Raw genomic sequence first — 20234 nt, 5'->3', positions numbered from 1 at the left:
GGTTTTGGGGCAATTGATGTATCAATGATAGTATATATAAAATTGTGGAAACTGGGGCAAAAATCTCACGCGTTTCTCACGCATTTTCATTTTTTCTTTGGGTTGATTGCGTGAGTCTCACGCCCAATGCGTGAGAGTTGGCAGGTACGATTGAAATCTCATATTGACCCAAACCTGCATCTCTCCGAACATTTATCTTTTATGATAGGTTAGACAGCCTAGTTTTTTGTGTGAACTATATATAATTTCCAAAATTTCTAAATATTTAATGTTGTAGGCAAAGTTTTAGCTCCATGACTTCTAAAGAGAACTTAAACATTTGAAAAATTTTAATAAAAAAACAGAACGCTCGCATTTTCTAACAGGATAACGATGGGGAGAAAAGCTATGTAATAAACGACTGTTCGAAGATTTGTGTTGTTATTATTATTAAAAGTTTGATTTTTATTTATTTTTAAATATTATAAATAAAGTGTATACAACGTAAAATCATTTAACAAATTATAAAATAAATCGAACTGTTTGACAGCCTGTTCACTACACTAATTTCACGTTTCTGGTTTTGCAGCTCATTTCAGTCTTACACCTATATGTTATAGTTGTTAGCCTAGGTTTTCATTAACCGTAACTACTAAGCACCGAAGTCACATAACAGTAGTCAAAGCGCTCTTTGCATTTCTAGTGGTTATTTGTGGATGTTTTCAAGCCGAACTGTATATTTTAATTATTGCAATTTTAAAGAATATGCGGTTAATGGTATTGAAGTAGAATTTTGCCAGCGACCACTATTTTGTGGGATCGATTACTAGTTGTCTGACTCTGACTTGGACTTAGTTCTCATATATAAATGCGGTGGAAAGCTCTGCAGTGGTCACTTTGGGTGTTAATTGTGTGTTTCTACTCCCGTTCTAAGCACTACAATCTGAGGATAAGGAGTTGTGCGTGTTTTGCTGATGCTCCACAGAACACAATCATCATAATTTTGCCCTTGAACTACATTTTTTTGTTGCTGTGTAGTTTTTCTGGAAGGCCAAATTACAAAACACATGACTGTCCAGAGCCTCTGCCACTGCCGGGGCACTAGCTTTAGGGAGTGGTATGGCATCTTGCCAGCAGGTAGAAGTGTCTGTTAAAACTAGTACCTACTTATTTTCTCACATAGTCACTGGCAGGGGTCTAACCAAGTTAATGGAAACTTTCTGCCAGGGTCTGTCGACCCAATGCAGTCCCTGATTGGAAAGAAACAGACCTTGCTTGCTGGCAGACTTCACAGCTCCTCACTCTGATGAACGTCAAAAGTTGTACCAGGCTAATACCATGTCAGCTTAAGCCTGCAAGGAGTCCTCATTATCCCTACATGGGATAGGGTGTGCATATCTCAGATAAGGCGTTTTGCATCTCGATGGAACACAGCTTCTCAAGGTCTTGTCGACAATCATTATATGAATCTTTTTCATGAGATATATTACAGTGCTAAGTTTCAGCAGTTCTCGACTACCAAGGTTGACTAGAGCTTAGACTAGCTCTTGTTGATCCTTAACTGTTTGGTACGTGGGAGCCACATCGCTCGGCAATGGCTGTGCTTCCCTCAATTCTTCCATTTTACAATGCCAGTCTCCTCTAGTTGATGGATCTGTCTTTGTTCCTCTACAAAGTCATCTGCTTTTTTGTGGTATTCACTATGCAATAAACATTCCTGTTGTCAACCTTCAGACATCGGGTAGGCCTGAAAGGTGCTTCTCAGATGAATTAATGGCACAGAGCTCGCTGCCACAAATTTTAGCTGCCTTCCCCTGTACTTTGCTTGTAGATCTCTGAGGCTGCACATCAGTATGTGAGTCTTCATCCTCCAAACCATCACACGAGATGCTTGTTTCCCACAACTGCTCTCCAAATAGTCTAGTGACAAAAAGGTTTTCTACCTTTGCTCTAGCTGACAATTTTTCTTCAGTCTCTAGCATAGTAGGTCATCCACATAATTGTGTGGCTTTCTCCGATTTGTAACAGTTTTAGCATAGTTTTTTTGGGATGGGGATGAAACCAAGATCACTCACTTTCTCTTTTATTATTGGAGTGAACCTTTTTAGTTTTCTGTAGTATGATTAGGAGGTCTCTAAATCAACCATTTATTTTGTGCTGACATTGAGCGTTAAGGACAGTTTTGTCTAAAGTGAGAAAGATTACCACACTAGAAGCCGTGTGGTACCCCATCCTGTTGGTCTTGGCATCAGTTAGCTCTAGCTCCATGTCATTTCAAATTGATAAGGAGCCTAGGCTGCTTTTCTGCTAATACAGGCTGCTGATTTATCTTGAAAGACATAGTTTTTGTGAGCTGACGCACCGTTCCCTCACCAGCTTGTGCGGCACTCTCTTTTCCTGTGCAGTGACTAAGCTTTCCATTCCAGCAATGCAATTAGCTACTCGAACTTGAGGTGGTCTAAAATATTGGTGCCTCACTAGCTCGTGCTGGTGTGCAGCTGTAACCATCTCATTAAGGTTTCTTGGCTGCACAACTAGCAGACGTCGTCTCAGAACAACGTCATCAATAGCTCGATCAAAATGTTTTATTCCCATTTGAGCTTCAACAGATGGACCCATACCACCATATGCTAGCTTGGCAAGCTTTTTCACTCGGTTGCTCAAGGACAAATAGCTTTTGCTGCCAACACAACTAATAATGTGTAAACTAGCTCTGGCTTCCGTTGGCTAAATGCTATATTTGTTGAGAGACTTGAGATTAATTTCTGGCACAGTGTCACCCTCTCAACAATCTATTGCTTCCACAAGCTAGCTCTTAGTTGTACCCCTGCCACAAGCTTATTCCACTCTTTCATTTGATAGACCTCTGTGAATTGTTTGATGAACAAGTGCATATTTTCCTGCCCATCAAATCGTGGTCGCTTCAAGTCCTCCCTATTGCTTGCAATAGAGTTTGAAGCTTGAAATGTGCCATTTAGTGGTAGCATCTGTAATTTGTTTGAGGAAAGTATTGAAAAGGTCTTGTGTCAAGCCGCTTGAGTTGGTCATGGTTGACAAAAGAGTATTATTTTGCTGTGAGACAGGCAGTGGGTCAGCGAATAGGTTAGTTTCCTTGTTAACAGAATACTAAATATGTCTGTTCTTCGGCGCAGGTATTGGTGTAACATTTATTTGGATAGTGTTATTCGTGCTTACGGGCTCAGTCACGTATCCCCATGTAGGCACTGTCTATTATAGTTCTGCTTATGAAGATATTACTATTGGGGTGTTGGTGAATGGATTGAAGGGCTCCCCGTCTGCCATACTAGTCCTCATGAAGGAATTCGTGGAGCTGGATTTGACGAGTTTAGCCAGATTAGCTAATAGCCGCTGTAAGTTCTGTGTTACAGCCATTAAGTTCTGTGTTACAACAGCTAAACCCATGGTTTAGCTGTTGTACACCCATCGATGGTTGTAGCACAGAATTTACAGAGCTTGCATCTTTTTTCCTGAATACTACTAATCCCCAACAAACTAAGAGATACCAAGCCCCAGAACTACGCATTGACCACTTGTGTAGCTAAGCCATGCAGGCCATCTATACGAATCTGTTACAATATTGTGACTCACTCCTAAAAGCAGAACAAGTCAATCTACTCAATAATTGAGTAGATTGACTTGTTTTACTTTCAGAATTTTCACTGTGACGCAATCCTAAGCTGCCTCGGTTAGGTTGCAGTCTAACAGTTTTAACTAACAGGATCTGGACTTCTAATTAGCTCTGCTCTCATTGTTTTTGAGAGCTACATGCTTACTTTATGCTTATCTGCCCTTTCCCATTTACCTTGTTTTTCTGTTATGATACTCGGGCGCGTATAAACAAATATAGTGGTAAATGATATTCTGAAGTAAAGATTTTTGCATTAGATCTTGTTTATTATGTAGCTGAGCCTAAATGAAGTTTTACTAACCTATTCTCTTATCTATTCACGCATGACACGCAACTTGGAGTTATGTTCGCTAAAATTGGAAAATCATTGTCGTGTAGCGCATGTGCAGATTTGCTCCTACAGGTACAATTATGGACCTATACGGCCAACATGTAGCACTTAAAAGTCAATAAAACATAGCTGGCTTCAGTGCTTTCGATGCTGGCAACTTTTCATTCAAAAACAATCTATACACAAATATGTGTTTAGTATATTTTTTGCAGCAAGACAAGGTAAGACTCAATGTATTCCAGTGTATTAATGGTTTAGCTCAATGAGAGAAAATAAGTCATTTTACTGGTGAGTGAATTTCCCCTTTGAATGCTTTAATTATTTATTTCAAACCATAGTGATATCTTGGACTAGAAGTCATTTCAGACAAAATTCTAAGAGTGCTGAGTCATGTCTAGTTCATGTCCTTATTAGAGTTTAATAAACATTTGGTTTAGGCTTGCCTTGATTTTTTAGATACGAGTTAATCAATAACTTGAATGAAATAGTCCAATTGTGAAAATAACGTCGAAAGCCAAGCAATGTTGTGGGCATGTTGAATAGAATTTTGAAATGTTTTCAATAAAACAAGAACAATGCCACATAAAACTTTTTTAGTGTTCAGTCTTGAGTCAGATATCCAAAATCTATTTTTACAATAGTTTAGTTGAACTATTGGTTAGTGTGTTCACAACAATATAAAAAAGTGTGAATAAAAGAGATACTGTGAGTTTACATGTACATTGTATATAATAAATCAAAAAATGAGTAACCCAAAAGAAGAAAAGATCATAACAACAATAAAAAAATGAATGTTACTAAAAGTAGAAAATTAGTCTAACAAAGGTAAAAGTGATTACAGCGATAGTCTTTGCTTTGTTTATCTTCAACCTGTTACCTTTTAAAAGGATCAGTGACCAAGAGAGTGATTGGCAGTTATCATTTCAATTACAAATGTACTACAAATTATCTTTTGAGCTGAACACGCATTAGTTTTATTCCAATTTGTGCAGACTATCCGCTGTTTTCAAATCAGAGCAGGAAAGAAGTTGGGTAGAGGCAGTGGTGGATAAAGGGTAGGCTTCATAGAGAAGGGCCTGGGTTAAAGAAGGCTAGACGGAGAATTGGGTAGAAGGTGAGCCAAGTAGAGAGAGAAAGAGTTAGGTAGAAGAAGAAATCGTAACCAGGGAGCCAAGTGGAGGAAGCACAGGATAGAAAGAGCTCCGTCATAGGTGCTATAGTAGTTGATCAAATGTGATAGTTCCATCAAAACTTAGTTTAGCCCGGTTTACAGTTTGTAGAATGGTGAGAGTGAAACATCGGTACTTGCTGGCGGAGATTGTCTATGCGGACAACAGGTCAATTGATGCAACTGATACTCAGATTTACCAGGCGATAAGAGATGCATTTACAGAGGGGTTTGGAGAGTACGGAATAGCATTGATCAAGAGATCACTCAGTGTAAGTCTGTTGTCTTTTTATCTAAATGGATATAAGAATGCAGCCGAATTAGAGACATTTTATTTACATGTATATATCTTACATGTATCTTGCAGTCATTTAATGATGTCATGCTTCTCTGTCTGTTTGGAAAATAGTTTTTTTCAATTATTAGATTCGCATCGTGATGAGAGATACACGAATGATACTTGTGAGAGTACGAAGAGGAGCTGAGACAATGCTCAGTAATGCATTAACTACCATTAATTCTCTGAATAAGACTGCCATAAGGATGGTGACACGTCACGTCAGCGGTAGCATTAGGTATGAAACTCCTGTGAAAACATGTAACAGTCTATAAACACCTGTAGCAGCCTATAAACACATGTAGTATTCTATGAACACATGTAGTGCCCTATGAACACCCATAGTACCTTATGAACCCTTTTAGTAGCTTTTAAACACCTGTAGCAGCCTATAAACACCTGTAGCAGCCTATAAAACACCTGTAGTAGCCTATAAAACATCTTTAGTTTTTTGTAAGCATCTTTAGAAGTGGAGCTTCCTGTAGCAACCTATAAACACCTGTAGCACCTTATAATCACCTGTGGCAACCTATAAACACCTGTAGCACCTTATAATCACCTGCAGCACCTTATAATCACCTGTGGCAACCTATAAACACCTGTAGCACCTTATAATCACCTGTGGCAACCTATAAACACCTGTAGCACCTTATAATCACCTGTAGCACCTTATAATCACCTGTGGCAACCTATAAACTCCTGTAGCACCTTATAATCACCTGTAGCACTTTATATGCACCTGTAGCACCTTATAATCACCTGTAGCACCTTATAATCACCTGTGGCACCTTATAATCACTTGTAGTACCCTATAAACACCTTTAGGACTCGGTAAACATCTTTTGTACTTTGTAAAAACCTTTAAAATTGTAAATACCTACAGCACTCTATAAGTACCTATAGTGCCCTATAATCACCTTTTGTACTCCATAAACATATGTAGTGCTCTATAAACACTTGTAGCCCTGTGTAAACCCCATGGATATTTGATGGTGGCCCCAGCAAGTACACATAGCATCTGTGAACAGCCTACAGATGTATTTACGGGCCTGGTTAGAATACTTGTCTGAATATATTTTAATATAATAGTATGTAATGGTAATTATATAGTATTATAGCATTTTCTGGTAGAGCTTCCATTGCATTTATTTCACTGAACAGAAGCATTCTCGTGTATGTGATTGTGACATTGCACTAGCGGCGTAGCAGCCATCACAGTTGTTAGAGATGTTTCCTACCTACCGGTGTTCAGCTGTTCTACTGCAGCGTGAGGTAATCTTCTGAAATGACTGCGAATGTTCATATTCTTTTGTAGATGTGCACAGAAATACTGGATTCGTATGAACAGACGACTCTTACAGTCAGCTATCCGGGAGTGTAAAGAGAGTGAGAGACAGAAGCTTTTGGAGAAAATCAAGGAAATAAATCAGGCAGACTTTTCTGAACTTTTCAAACCAAAACGGTTGCAGTCCAAATCTTGAAGGATCTGACTAGCTCAATCATGGCTTCACTCATGGCTTCACTCATGGCTTCACTCATGGCTTCAATAATGGCTTCAATCATGGCTTCACTCATGGCTTCACTCATGGCTGCACCCGAGTCTTAAGAAATGCATCAGCAATGTTGCTACAGGGTGTCTACGTTCAGCATGTAATTCAAGTGTGATGGTTTTGGAAAGATTAGTGCTCCTGAATATGATATTATGTCGAGTTTTTACTTGCGCAAAGGGACCAGTTTTGCTTGTTTGACTAGCTTTTATTTAGACTCCAGACATTTGGGTTTTTTATGGCTCGTGATTGCATACCAGTACCTTCCAGTCATAGGACATCCTTGGTTTAGTGTACACATGGAAATAGTTAACTGACTGTATGTATATGTCCTTACATATGTACACATATTTCACATATGTACATGTACACTCTTATGTACATATGTACACTTTTATGTACATATGTATGATCTTATGTAAACATGTACACTCTTATGTACATATGTACAATATTATGTTCACAAGTACACTCTTATGTACATATGTACACTCTTCTGTACATATGTACAATCTTATGTACACATGTACACTCTTATGTACACATGTAAACTTTTATGTGCATATGTTATAATAAAGTTATTTTCTGCAATTTTTATTGACTAATTAGTAAAATATAGTCTCAAAGTCAAAACCTCAACTTTACACTAATGCTGGATATTTCTCTACTGAGCTTCACGAGTTCTGATATTCTAGTTTAAAAACGGATAAAGACATTCGTAACATTTTTTTTCCTTTTAAAACTATTATGCTTACAATTCAACAAAATTCCATAAACACATGTTAAATTGGTTGATAGCTGAGATGAAGGTATATCACCTAAGACATCTTATAGCACATCAATATTGTTGATTAGTCACCTTCAAGTACTCATAATAGAACACATCAGTATATAGTATAATGCATTATTTCATGTAGCGATATGTTAGGAGTAAATCAATGGGCAAATGTTTTTATGCAGACAAAATGTGTATAAAATATAGCATATCACTGTAATGCTCTGTTAATTTCAAAAATTGTCTATCTTTATATTTTTTTATTCTCTGAACAGGCAGACTTTGTCACCAGGCAAAATAAAATTATTATCTAAGGTTAAACAAGGGACAAATCTTTTTGTCAACTGCAATTGATGAAAAAAGTTAGTATTGTAACCGATGATGCCCATTACATGGTACCATGCCCTTATGACTGAATGCAGTGCTCTAAATGTAGAGCTTAAAACAATAATTCAAGTATATGTAAACGGTTGCGCCTATCTGTTGCTGCATCTTAGTTCTGAAAGGTTAACTTTTTTTGGATTACACATAGCTCTATTTTGAACTGTGCTAGATATCAACCATGCGCTGCAATTACTGGTAACCAGGCTGTAGTTGCTTGGGTACATTTTAGCTACGATCAACCATTATGAGGCTAGTCTGATAAGTCTAATGACACTGTTAAATTCCTAGTGTTACATATTTCAAACCCAAGTTCCAAAAATTTTTAATGTAGCTTGGAGTTGTGTTACACGAAAAGATAACTCATATTTTGTAACATTCCAAAGTCGTAAAATACACATCCACCGTTCGCGGCAGGTAACTTGGGAATATACACCCAACAAAGGATCCTTGGTCTAAACGTGTTGGTAACATGAATCACATAAGTTTAAATGTTTGATCACTGGAAATTGGAATGAAGCCCTCAACTTTCACAATGTTAATGTTTTTTACGTTATTATATTTTGTTGGTAAGTAAATATTTCTCAATCACCTATAGCTGTTAAGCCCATGTATACTTTTTCATTTTTAGTTCAATTAAAGAATTTTATATTGGCTAATGAATACGGGGATTTAATCGATAGTAGATTATAGTTAGTTTTACAGTTTTTTTTTATTGTAGTCTCAAGTTTTACAGTGACTTCTGCGACAAGTCATGATAAGAGTGAATTATTAACTCAAGAGAATTAAACAGTTAAAGTTACCTTAATGTAATACTGTACTCGCGTTGTCTTCTTTTTCTTTCATAAGTATATTTTATGTGCTCGGCTAATTTTTTTTATAACTGCCGATGCCGTCGTGCTTATCTGTTAAAAATCGTTTGGTTTGTCAAATACTTCTACCACCCACTGTCGCCTCCGTGTTATTCTCAACTTGCAATATAAAATCGAGCTTGTGGAATGATAGTTCATATCCTTGGCCGTTTTCCTGTTTCTTTTCATATGCCATTTTTACTGATACTTTCTATCTTCTTCTATAGTTGTTTTGTTTTTCATACCATTTCAAACAGATTCGATGCGTTTTTTTAATTTTAGGTGCATTAGAACTCCATAACACAGCATATGATCCAATGGTTGCTTTTGTATGCAACAAAGGAGCAATGCATATGGATCCAACAACTGGATGGACTATTGATCCATTTGCAAACTGTTTGGAAGAAAAATCAAGTATTTTAGCATACTGCCAGCGTACATATCCCGGCTTAGACATACGGAATGTTGTCGAGACAACAAATGAGATGACCATTAAAGGATGGTGTCCCCTTGGGACAAGTGATTGCAAGTATCCTGACACATTCACGGTGCAAGCCTATAGGTACTTATGGCGTATTATTTTGAATTTTGCTTTTTCTTTATATCTAGTCGCCATGTTGAAAACAGTCTTTGAAAACTTTTACAGATTGAGAATTTCAGATTTCAAACTTTTCAAATGCTGACAGCAGTCACTCGGAGCAATAAAGTATTTATTAGTTTTTGAAAGAATTGCCGTACAATCTACTTGTTTTGCAATATTAATTGACGGATGATCACATTTTTAGATGTCTGGCTGGAGCTTTTCAAAGTGATGTCCTTGTGGTTCCGGATGCTTGCGAGTTTGAGCACACACAACCGAATCATACATGCAAGGGTTTTAACTACTGGTCCAGTCTTGCTACTACGAGCTGTGCAAATCAGAATGGCTTAGTAGTACACAGTTTTGGAACATTGCTGCCATGCGGCACAGATCTCTGGTCTGGTGTCGAGTATGTCTGCTGCCCACCAGGTGATTACACCGACTTATTCTACAAACCTATTTCTCTTGAAATGCTTTTCAATAGGTTTTAGTCATGTGCTAGTTTCACTGTGTAATTCCTTTGTCTGCTTTTCGTCGGCACTATAAGACGCGATATTGAGATAGTGAATAAGGCTAGCATCTCCTTGAATGACATTACATTCCCTTCTCTCTAATGACAAGAAATATTTTCTAGAATTATTCCCTCACTAATAATAATAATTCTCCAACTACTGATATGTAATTAGAAATAGTACTAGTTCTTAGAGTGTCTCTCAGACATCCTTGACAGAGAATACTTTTTATATTTGCTTGAAATGGTTGAGTGTTGTGACATCATGTATAACTTTAAGTCTAAATAATGGCACCTTACCTGCTCATTCACTTTTACCGCTAGTAACTATTTGTGGTGAACTGTGGAAACCTGATTAAGTCAACCACAAAACATTTGACAGGGGAAGAAGAGAGTGAGAAAGATGATGCGATCGACAAGTACCTGGGCCTCAAGCTCATTGGTGGCCTGTACAACAATGAGCACGATGCCTATGAATTGGCTAAACATAGGCAAGCAGAAATGAACAAGGAGAAATCGAGTAAAGTATGTAGTTACATGTATTTCAGTTACTTTAGCCATACTTTATAAAATTATTGCTCGTTTCCTTTGTTAGTTTTTTGATGGAAAATTCATTAAAAAGTTTAAATATTTTGCAGTTAATGGAAGAGTGGTATGCTGCAAGGGCGAGAGTTGTTGAGATGCAGAAAAGTGACCCGCAGGGGGCGGAGGAGATGAACAAAGAGATAAGTGAAAGGTTTTCCAAGGAATATGAAGCGTTGCGGTACCAGGAGAACAACGAGATGGGCCAGTTGGACACGGTGCACCAGCAACATGTCCAACTTAATCTCAACTCTAAGAAGAGTATAGCGATGCAGAAGTTGATGGAGGAATTGCAGAGCAACTCACATGATTCAGATGATCTTTTCACTCTCCTCCAGAACTACATCTTAATTGAGCAAAAGGATGCGGCTCATTGTGTAAAGCATTTTGTCAAGGTTAGGGCAAGAGATTCAAATGCTGCTAGGCCTCTGCTGCCGACCACCATAGAGCATCTGACACTCATCAGGTTAGCGCAATGTTCCCTTTAATATGAGACAACCTTGAGTTCACACCTTCCTTATGAGATCTATTTGATGTCACACCCTTTTGTGTGAAATGTGCTTGATTTCACACCCTTTTATATGTGATATGCTTGAGTCCACTCCCTTTCTCTTCACATTGAGATTTAGAAATCTAATGCCGTCCAATTTTTATGGAATCACATGAAAACTTTACAAAGGTGATTGCCACAACTGTATATGCATTTGTGGAATCATTTTTGTATTTTAAGGGCTCTATAACACATGTATACTTAATATACAAATGTAGCATAGGCTGCTGCTTTCTCCCCTCTTGTCCCAATCTTAGGTTGTTTTTAAATTGCCTACACGTAAAGGGGTATGTGATTGGGGTAAACATTACCCCTCACAATTTTAAGCGAGCTATGTTAAACACTAGCAGAGTTGGGTAGTGTTAACAGTGGATAAGCACATATGTGCCGATGCATTAACAGAAGCCATAGCCCAAGATCTATATAAATCCTAGGGTTCAAGATATTTATTAACGTTTCAAGTCTAAAATAACTGAACTTTTTTCCTACAGCAAGGACATTTTATTTATGCTAAAAAGGTTTTATTGGATTCATTATGCGGTATGTCGACATAAACTCCAGGTTTATGGTACGTGCAGGTATCAAACGAATGCTTATCATAAACACTTTTCGTGATAAATATTTTTGCAAAATTTTGTCACTGGCGCCCACCAAAGTATGCACAAGGTCATCTGAAGGTAGCTAGCAGATCCTTTGTGTGTCATTGCTGCATTCCTTGTATTGTATTGCAAAGGATAGGTGAACCAGGCTTAATCTACCATGTAATAAAGTTATATAATAGCAATGTACATTTGACTGTTTGTGACATACACTACTGTTGAGTATTCTGTGGATATTTGTCACGTAGTTTCCATTTCTCTGCACACTGACATGCTGTCTGCTGCTTTCCAAGTATATTAGGAATTGTGTCAAAACTTGTAATCCGCTCACAGCATTTTTATCCATTTATTAACAGGCTACTGTGAAACTTCAAGCGTTAATTTCTTAATTTTTAATGGTCTGCTTGTCTTATAACCCTGCTGTGCCGTGGCAGGAGAACACATGTCTCTATTATGGACGGAATGGAGCAGGGGTCACTCAGATTTTTTGTCTTACAGTATGAGAATCAACCAGAGCATCGAATTGTTTGACACACTACTTGATCGGAGACTCGCTGATCGGCTAAAAACCAACATCGCTAGGTGGGTCACAACTTCCTCCTTCAGCATTGAGGAGACCCTCTCTCTGCTCAAGGAGCTACCAGAAGCTAAGCCTATTGACGAGGTATTTGAAGTTTTAGTCCCCGCTTGTTTGTTGTACTGTGTGCTGACTGCCCATGTAAGTTCAAGTTGTTTCTTTAGTAGGTTTCACCAGAATTATTCCTAGGAATCATTGCTTAGGTCATTCATAGCTTCTCAGTGTTCCAGTTGCCATTGACAACCTTCCCACAAAGGAAGGTCTGTGTATAAGTTGGAATAATTTATTTCCATTCTCTTGAATGAGTCATACTCCTTGAGTCAATTAAAGTTGTTTTTGTATTCGCTACATGTAGGGAGTATGTACGAGTATATAACATCTGGATACCAATTGCGTACACCTCAAATTTGTAGAAAAATTTGGTAGTATTTTTGTAATTATAGTGGCACCTGATGGTACTTGTGCGTAATTTCATCTTCAGTTCTTGTTGACCAAAGGTATGTGAGGGTTGACTGAAGTTTCGATTGAAAAAAGCAGCTAAAGTAAAGCCTGGTTTCCATATGACAGCGCAAAGTGCGCAATAAGGTGCGCGACGTCGTACGTAGGCCAGCTGTGATATGGAAACGTCAACGCGCGATGAGCGCAAAGATCCAACCGAATGGACTCTTGCGACGGGTGAGTGCGATGATGTATCCCACAATACACCGCTCGATCATTTCAACCTATCCCACAATGCAAACGGAGGACTGTTTTAGTTTATATCGCGAAGAAATTGGTCTCCCGTACAAAAGAGCAAGCGAAAATTACCAACCCTGTTCGATGCAAGCATGGCGCCTACGTACGCTATGGAAACACTGTATCGCAGCCCAAGCAATGCGTTGCACACGATCACTGGGCCACGCACGATCATTGCGCTGTCATATGGAAACCTACAGATTTAAAACTAAATGGCTGTGGTCATGCTCAATATGATTTTGCCAGATACAACTGAAGCTCACATATCATTGGACAATTTATTATTAGCGAGTCCAATATTCGCTGTTACTCCAAACTTGACTAAAAATGTAACAAATAGATTCGTGTGACAATAGAACAGTAAAGAGCTACTACAAAATTAATTTTTAAAGTTTAATTTGTGGCCGATCATTGCAAACTTTGGTTGTTTTCGTTTGGATATGGGCTCTTACGTCTTAACCACATTACGTCGGTAATGTGGGAAAAGAGCTTTAATAATGTCTCTATCTTGCAGTCGGTCGTTTCGACAATGACTGTCTTATGGTTTAGGCTTCATCACTGACTTCCATGCAGCTCTGTTTTCCACCTTCTCTTACCATCTGTTTGTGTCTAGTTCCTCGACTTCATGTTACACTTAACTACATCTTTGTATCTCAGTCTGGATCTGCCATGATTCTTATTTCATAGAGTCCCGAATATAATAGGCCTAGTTGTCTTGCCATTCACTCAACCCATCCTGTACACGTGTCCCAGCGATCTTAGTCCTTTTCTAATAGAATATACCCCATGGATGTGAAGCTAGCCCGTAATACGCACCTTCTTCAGTGGTTTTGCACGGGTCTTCTCATGTTTCTGTTGTATTTTGACTGATCATAGAACAGACCATGTTATAGCTTGTACAGTAGTCTGCAGTCTGCACTTCTGTAAACGCGAGTGTCCGAAACATCTCTATGGTCTACTTGTTTTGTAATTACACAGTCCAGTCTAGTAGGTGCCAATATGTAATTATTAATCTGTAGTGTTTATATAACAAACCAGTCAGCAACCACTAAATATTGTACTATCGAGGTCATCCAGAGGTCTTAACAGGCTTAACAGAAGTCTTTACTCCATTAGCTGGTTCTTGAGTCCATCACCGCTGTGGACAAGCAGCTCTGAATTTTTAAGCATGATGTGGTCTCAATAGTTGCTTGAGTGATACTCCTATTAAATGACAGTTATTTTTCATGTCTACCTCTAAGGCCCGCGGGGCAATTGTAGTTCATCGGAACCTGAATCACTTCATCCATTCTCCCCACCCATTATATTTGTCGGGTCACGTTTCTCAATAGCAGTCCTTCCTGTAACCTTACAGTTCATCCTTGACTTCTTGTCACTACTCTACTCATATAGTTTGAATCATCAAGCCTCTCACTAAACCTGACTCATTTTTAATTTCATTCATTCCGACCTCTTTATATGAAATTAGGTTATTCTAGGATTTGCTTTGTACGCATGTTAGAACAGGTAATTACACATATCATTCTAGTAAATACACTATATATAAATAAATATTATTAATGTAAAAAGAGACATAAAAACGAAATTTGTGAATTACTAATAAGTAAAAGAAGGCTTCGCTACTTTACTTGGAGTCATGAAAACAGAAACATAGGCTTGCGATGTGCTGCTACGGAGAAGAGACTGATTATAGAGATCCATCGCTTAACTTACTCTAACTAGTCTAGCTGATATATTTTAATTATTTTTATATTGTTTACGTTGTAATTTTCACCAGTTTTTTCCCCTTGTTTTTTTCGCAATGTACAACTGCAGCACATTGCAAAAAATCGTAAGGTTTGATTAGTTATAGATTAGTGTTTAGCTGTAATTTGGGTTGCACCTCATCACTGTGGCCTATTCTTAGCATGATCCACACATTATTCACAGTAACCCAATTGCACAAATACAAAACTATACAGTTTGACACGGCAGTAGAGTAAGAATTGGGTTACACAAGCTACACAGCTCAGGTGTGCATTCCACAACTTCCATACATTACTATTAGGAAGGCTGAGGGGTGCTTTTACGTGACCGATATGTGTCTACCAGTTATATTTGCAAAGACAGCACTGTTATACACACACAGCTGAACAAACTCTCATCTCATGAGAACAATAGCTGATTCAGATGATATTAACAATCTGGCAGCGCACGATGCCTACTGGATAATCTGACTAGCTTAGATAATATATCGCTACTTTATAACAGCTGGAGTTCCTTTATAGGGAGAGGAGCTCAGGTCTTCTTTGGTGAAAGCGGTTACTGGAAGACCTCCACTAGATGCTGAAACCACCAAACTGTCTCATAACTTTGTACCCAGCCACCGCTTGCCTGGTATGTGATCGGGTCATCTTTATACAAATGTTAGTACGTGGTGTTTCCTGTGGTGTTTCCTGTGGCGGTGGGTTCAAGCTAACGTGTTTGACAGTATTTGTCTGTGAACAGACTCCCTTCCATAATTTCTAAGTACTGACATTCTTTTGCATTTCTTCCCTAATATTAGATATATCACAGCAGAAAGGGCAAATGGATACAGCCATTTGGTGTCAGGTGGCCTACTAAAATGCATGTAAGCGACACTGAAAATAAAACAATGGTCGATCACATTAATGGATGTAATTAGGAGCCATAATAACCTAATTGATTCCTCGAGTAGGCTAATCAATGGTTCTATGTTGAGCTCGCTCACGGGCTTGGCTTTGTATGTATCTTTTCTTCTCATATTGATTAAGTTGTTTCAACTAGTTAGTATTTAATTAGAGAGTCTATACTATAGCCCTAAAACCTTTTAATATTTTCAAAGAGAAAGGGTTAGGCAATGCTAGGCCTAAGATCTTGGAAGCACAGGTAGTTACGACACTAGTCCCTAGTATTGATGGAGCCATAATTATTTTGTTGCCAATGAATTGTTCTGCTTGACTTGTTCATAACAAGACTTTTGTTTTCGCCGATTAGTTACATTGTCACGGTAGCTTTACTTTGAGTTCAACTTTAGCTTTACTTTGTACCGTTGAATAACAGAAAGTTTTTTTGATAGTTTCTACGCCAGTGCCTTGAAGTTGCCTTCAAAGATGAATGCCTGAACTCTACTGTAATAGAAGTGGAGTATATCCATCCGCTTTGGTAGTAAAATATTTCCTGACCAAACCACTAACAATGAAGGTTCTTTAGTGCAGTTTGGGTGATGCAGGACACACTAAATCGACCATAAACTTTTGAGTTCATATTTGTGTTTTAATTTCCCAGTGACAAATGAGAGGGGAGATGACACGCCGTTGATAGAAACAAGCAGGAAAACGCTAGTTACAGAAGAGGTCAGTGTGCATTTTTGTTTGATATTCAGAGTCTAGGTCTTGTACCCAGCGGTTTTAACTAACAGCCAATAAGGCAGAGCCTCCGCTGGACAACCTCATTGTCAGCTTTTATTTGCTGCTCGTGTAGCTAGAATGTTTTGGAGTCTCTAATGGTATATCCTTGATCTGTTATAACCTTGTAAGGAAATTACACAGCTGAGCGATAAGAGCATTATCCTCTGACATGCATTATCACTGAATCTTCTCATTGGTTAGGTGGGAGGTGCGGAGACAGAGTCCATGACTGCAGCAAGCGTAAATCTACAATCCTGGCCACTCATTGCTTTCCTTATAACATTCGGTGAATATTAAGAGTATTTCGTGCTATTCTATTTCCTGTCTTGTATGTTTGAGTTCTTCTATCTGACTAGATAAATGCTGTCTAAATCTAAATATTAATTATACTGCAGGTTTGAAGTAATCTTCATTTGCGTTTATATATGCGTGTCTTTACGATTCTCACATTTTTCTTACGCACTGGCAGTGCTTTTCAACCTCACCGGCGATAGCGTAGTGACACCAAACCGTATGGCACTCCACCGTATGACACCCAACCGTATGCCAGCACTCTCATGTCGTGTCACTCTCACGTCGTGTCGCTCTCATGTCGTGTCGCTCTCATGTTGTGTCGCTCTCATGTCGTGTCGCTCTCATGCCGTGTCGCTCTCATGTCGTGTCGCTCTCATGTCGTGTCGCTTTCATGTCGTGTCGCTCTCATGTCGTGTGACTCTCATGTCGTGTGACTCTCATGTCGTGTCGCTCTCATGTCGTGTCGCTCTCATGTCGTGTCGCTCTCATGTCGTGTCGCTCTCATGCCATATCGCTCTCATGCCGTGTCGCTCTCATGTCGTGTCGCTCTCATGTCGTGTCGCATTGCTCTCATGTCGTGTCGCTCTCTTTCTGTCGTGTCGCGCTCTTTCTGTCGTGTCGCTCTCATGCCGTGTCGCTCTCATGCCGTGTCGCTCTCATGCCGTGTCGCTCTCATGTCGTGTGACTCTCATGTCGTGTCGCTCTCATGTCGTGTCGCTCTCATGTCGTGTCGCTCTCATGTCGTGTCGCTCTCATGTCGTGTCGCTGTCGTGTCGCTCTCATGTCGTGTCGCTCTCTTTCTGTCGTGTCGCTCTCATTCTGTTGTGTCATAATTCAATATAGTTGTTTGGAAGCGAAACACCCATGCGATGCGCCATATTTTGTGCTATGAAAAACAGGCTTAACGACTAATGACATCACACTTGTGCGCGCATATACTACATATGTAGGTCATGCTTTCCTGTTGCTTCTTATGCAGAAATCTTTGTTGTTGAAGCGCTCTTATCTATCTGTTTTTACATGAAACTGAAAATTGCAGAAGAGAAGGCTGTATATATCATAGTTTGATGCAGTAGTAACTAAAGCTGTTCATTAACTCATTTTGTCCTTGACCTCTTAAGGATACAACCTTGACATGAGGCTTCGCACAAACATCGCTCTACTATGGCTCCTTATAGAAACATGATCTGCCTTTCAGCCAAGTATAACCCTTCAGCACTGGCGCACCCAGGCATCGTTACACTATCGCTGTAAGGAAACTTGGAAATTTTTAAGTTGTCGATCTATAGTGCAGTTAGTATCAGCTACAATTAACACCATCTGTTTTGTTCATTTCGAGAATGAAAAAAATCTGGCTTTGTTTATCAAAAGCGAACAATGTAGCCCATCTCTATTATGTTGCTAGTGTTTCATTACTTTTATGACTTATGACTCGATATTTTTCAGGTCGAAATAAAGAATAGTTTATGTAAAAATGATAAACACTTGTGAGCCATTCGTCATGCATACTCCCTTTTTTGACAGGTGTTGTTACGACGCTGTTCACAATTTTCGTCGTTATCGTTGTTGTTAAACGATCAAAACATAGACCCAAAAGAAGGTCTCACAACTACCTGGAGGTTTCACAGAGCATTCATTCCGTATGTCCAGAGGACAGGCATATAGTGGCCATGCAGGTAAACATAATAATCATCCGTAAAATACTATCAAATTCACTCACCTTTTGTTACACAACCGGTCTTCATCATTTCAAATTCTGGTGATTCGGATCAGAAAGTAACAAGCAAATCAAGTGAACTGTTGTCTTGTAGTTCATCTCAGATACAGGCGCCCAATAGGTGAAATATTGGAGTTTGTTGGCTATGTGTTCTATCAATGGTTAGAGAGTTATCTTCACTTAGCCAGTTCCATTGCAAAGCCTGTTTAATTATGCAGTTTCAAATAGATTCCCTACTGTTAATAGTGTAGTTGCTATCAGTTGTTAACTGCAGTAGTGCATAACTGATAGCACAAGTCATTAAGTGACACGGTGATAATCGTTTTACGCTCAACTGTTACGCTACATGAATCAATATGGTCAACAATAACTTATCTCGGTCATGCGTCATCACATACACGCTGTCAGCAATAGTGCGCTGAAGTATTTCGCAGTAGAAGTTCGCTGGAAGGTCATGAAAGTAGTGGTATTTGACAGCTACACCAACCCATAGCATAATTCACGTAATTTGTTTGGACACTGCAGCCATGAAACGATAACTCCACACCGATTATGTGGAAAGGCGCATCACTGACTGCTCCCCAATTTTGCTGCGACGTCACTAGTCATTAACGTCATGCAGCACATTTGTATGACTCTCATACATTTGTTGTGTTAATCAATGTACACTTATCATGCCAGTCAATTATCTTTTTTAGAATGGATACGAGAACCCAACATACTCACTGTTGGAACAGAAAAAGCTCTAGGTTCCGCAACATACTGATCTATCAACCTCTAACCTAACTACTTCACTTTGCACCTGCAGTTTGTAGTCCACTAGCTGTTGAGATACTTAACAAGATAATTTTATTGAATAGCTAGAGGTCACTGTGAACTCACTGTATTGTACACAATAGCTGCATTGTTCCAGACATCTGATCACAATGACAGGTTAGACAATGCAGCCAAGTTTACTGCATACAATTGTATCTATTTTACTAGTTATTTATTAGATCAGAGCAGTCCATTATTATACTGCTCCTTTCCGTCTCATTCGCTCACATCTTTAGACTTTATAATGAAAATACAACTTGTTTAGACAACACAATCTGTTCTGCATGTGCAGTAAATAGCAAACACATATTTTAGAGTTGTGACATCATGTAACTATGTCTAACAACTTGTGGCATTCTCTCTATGTAATATGTGCATGTGAACAACCAGGTTGACTGTCACTAGACCATCGGATTTCACCTACACATTTGATGTTTCGTATGAATAATCACATTTAAATAATGAATAATCACATGCGTTTCATGTGCTTTGTCAAATCTAACGGGAGTCATCTTTCTCAGAAGCACATAATGGACAGCAATCGTTAGCTTTCCAGTGTCATTTGTCAGAGCAAATATACAACGCAGACTATCTTGTGTGTAGATGTTGTCTTCTCGGTGTTAAGCTTTCCTGGATTGGCTAGTTTTCCCTCCGCCACTAGCAGCTCGTAGTCATCCATATTTCGATATTCAACCTGCCAGCACCTGTTCATACTCTTCACGAAGGGTCTGCCATGAGTATTTTGACACATCCAGCTAAAATCATTTAATGATAAATTAGATGTCCTTGTAATGGTGAATAGCGGTAAAATACAAGAGAATTCACCATGTAAATTGCTTTTAAAT

The 20234-nt window shown here is 38.8% G+C and overlaps 3 protein-coding genes across 4 annotated transcripts in view; 2 read left to right on the top strand and 1 right to left on the bottom strand.

The window, feature by feature from the left end:
- The first annotated feature begins 4739 nt into the window (after nucleotides 1-4739).
- LOC137395094 (ribonuclease P/MRP protein subunit POP5-like) lies at nucleotides 4740-7596 on the top strand. The gene is made up of 3 exons (XM_068081887.1): nucleotides 4740-5399; nucleotides 5554-5702; nucleotides 6780-7596. The coding sequence occupies exons 1-3, from the start codon at nucleotides 5241-5243 to the stop codon at nucleotides 6943-6945; spliced, it is 474 nt and encodes a 157-aa protein (XP_067937988.1). The 5' UTR covers nucleotides 4740-5240; the 3' UTR covers nucleotides 6946-7596.
- Nucleotides 7597-8600: 1004 nt separating this feature from the next.
- On the top strand, nucleotides 8601-20042 carry LOC137395092 (amyloid-beta precursor-like protein). Its single transcript, XM_068081883.1, has 11 exons — nucleotides 8601-8736; nucleotides 9301-9580; nucleotides 9804-10027; nucleotides 10492-10634; nucleotides 10748-11157; nucleotides 12339-12504; nucleotides 15420-15528; nucleotides 16441-16508; nucleotides 16764-16848; nucleotides 18381-18532; nucleotides 19272-20042. The coding sequence occupies exons 1-11, from the start codon at nucleotides 8682-8684 to the stop codon at nucleotides 19320-19322; spliced, it is 1743 nt and encodes a 580-aa protein (XP_067937984.1). The 5' UTR covers nucleotides 8601-8681; the 3' UTR covers nucleotides 19323-20042.
- Nucleotides 20006-20234, bottom strand: part of LOC137395093 (tRNA-queuosine alpha-mannosyltransferase-like) — a 16795-nt gene continuing 16566 nt past the window's right edge. For both annotated transcript variants that reach the window (XM_068081886.1, XM_068081884.1), the window contains exon 9: nucleotides 20006-20144. In XM_068081886.1, the coding sequence (XP_067937987.1) occupies nucleotides 20079-20144 (66 nt within the window). In that variant the 3' untranslated portion in view covers nucleotides 20006-20078. The remainder of the gene's footprint in view (nucleotides 20145-20234) is intronic.

The sequence above is a fragment of the Watersipora subatra genome, chromosome 4 (assembly GCF_963576615.1).
Source record: "Watersipora subatra chromosome 4, tzWatSuba1.1, whole genome shotgun sequence".
In the NCBI taxonomy this organism is placed as follows: domain Eukaryota; kingdom Metazoa; phylum Bryozoa; class Gymnolaemata; order Cheilostomatida; family Watersiporidae; genus Watersipora; species Watersipora subatra.
This window is presented reverse-complemented; position numbering and strand designations above follow the sequence as displayed.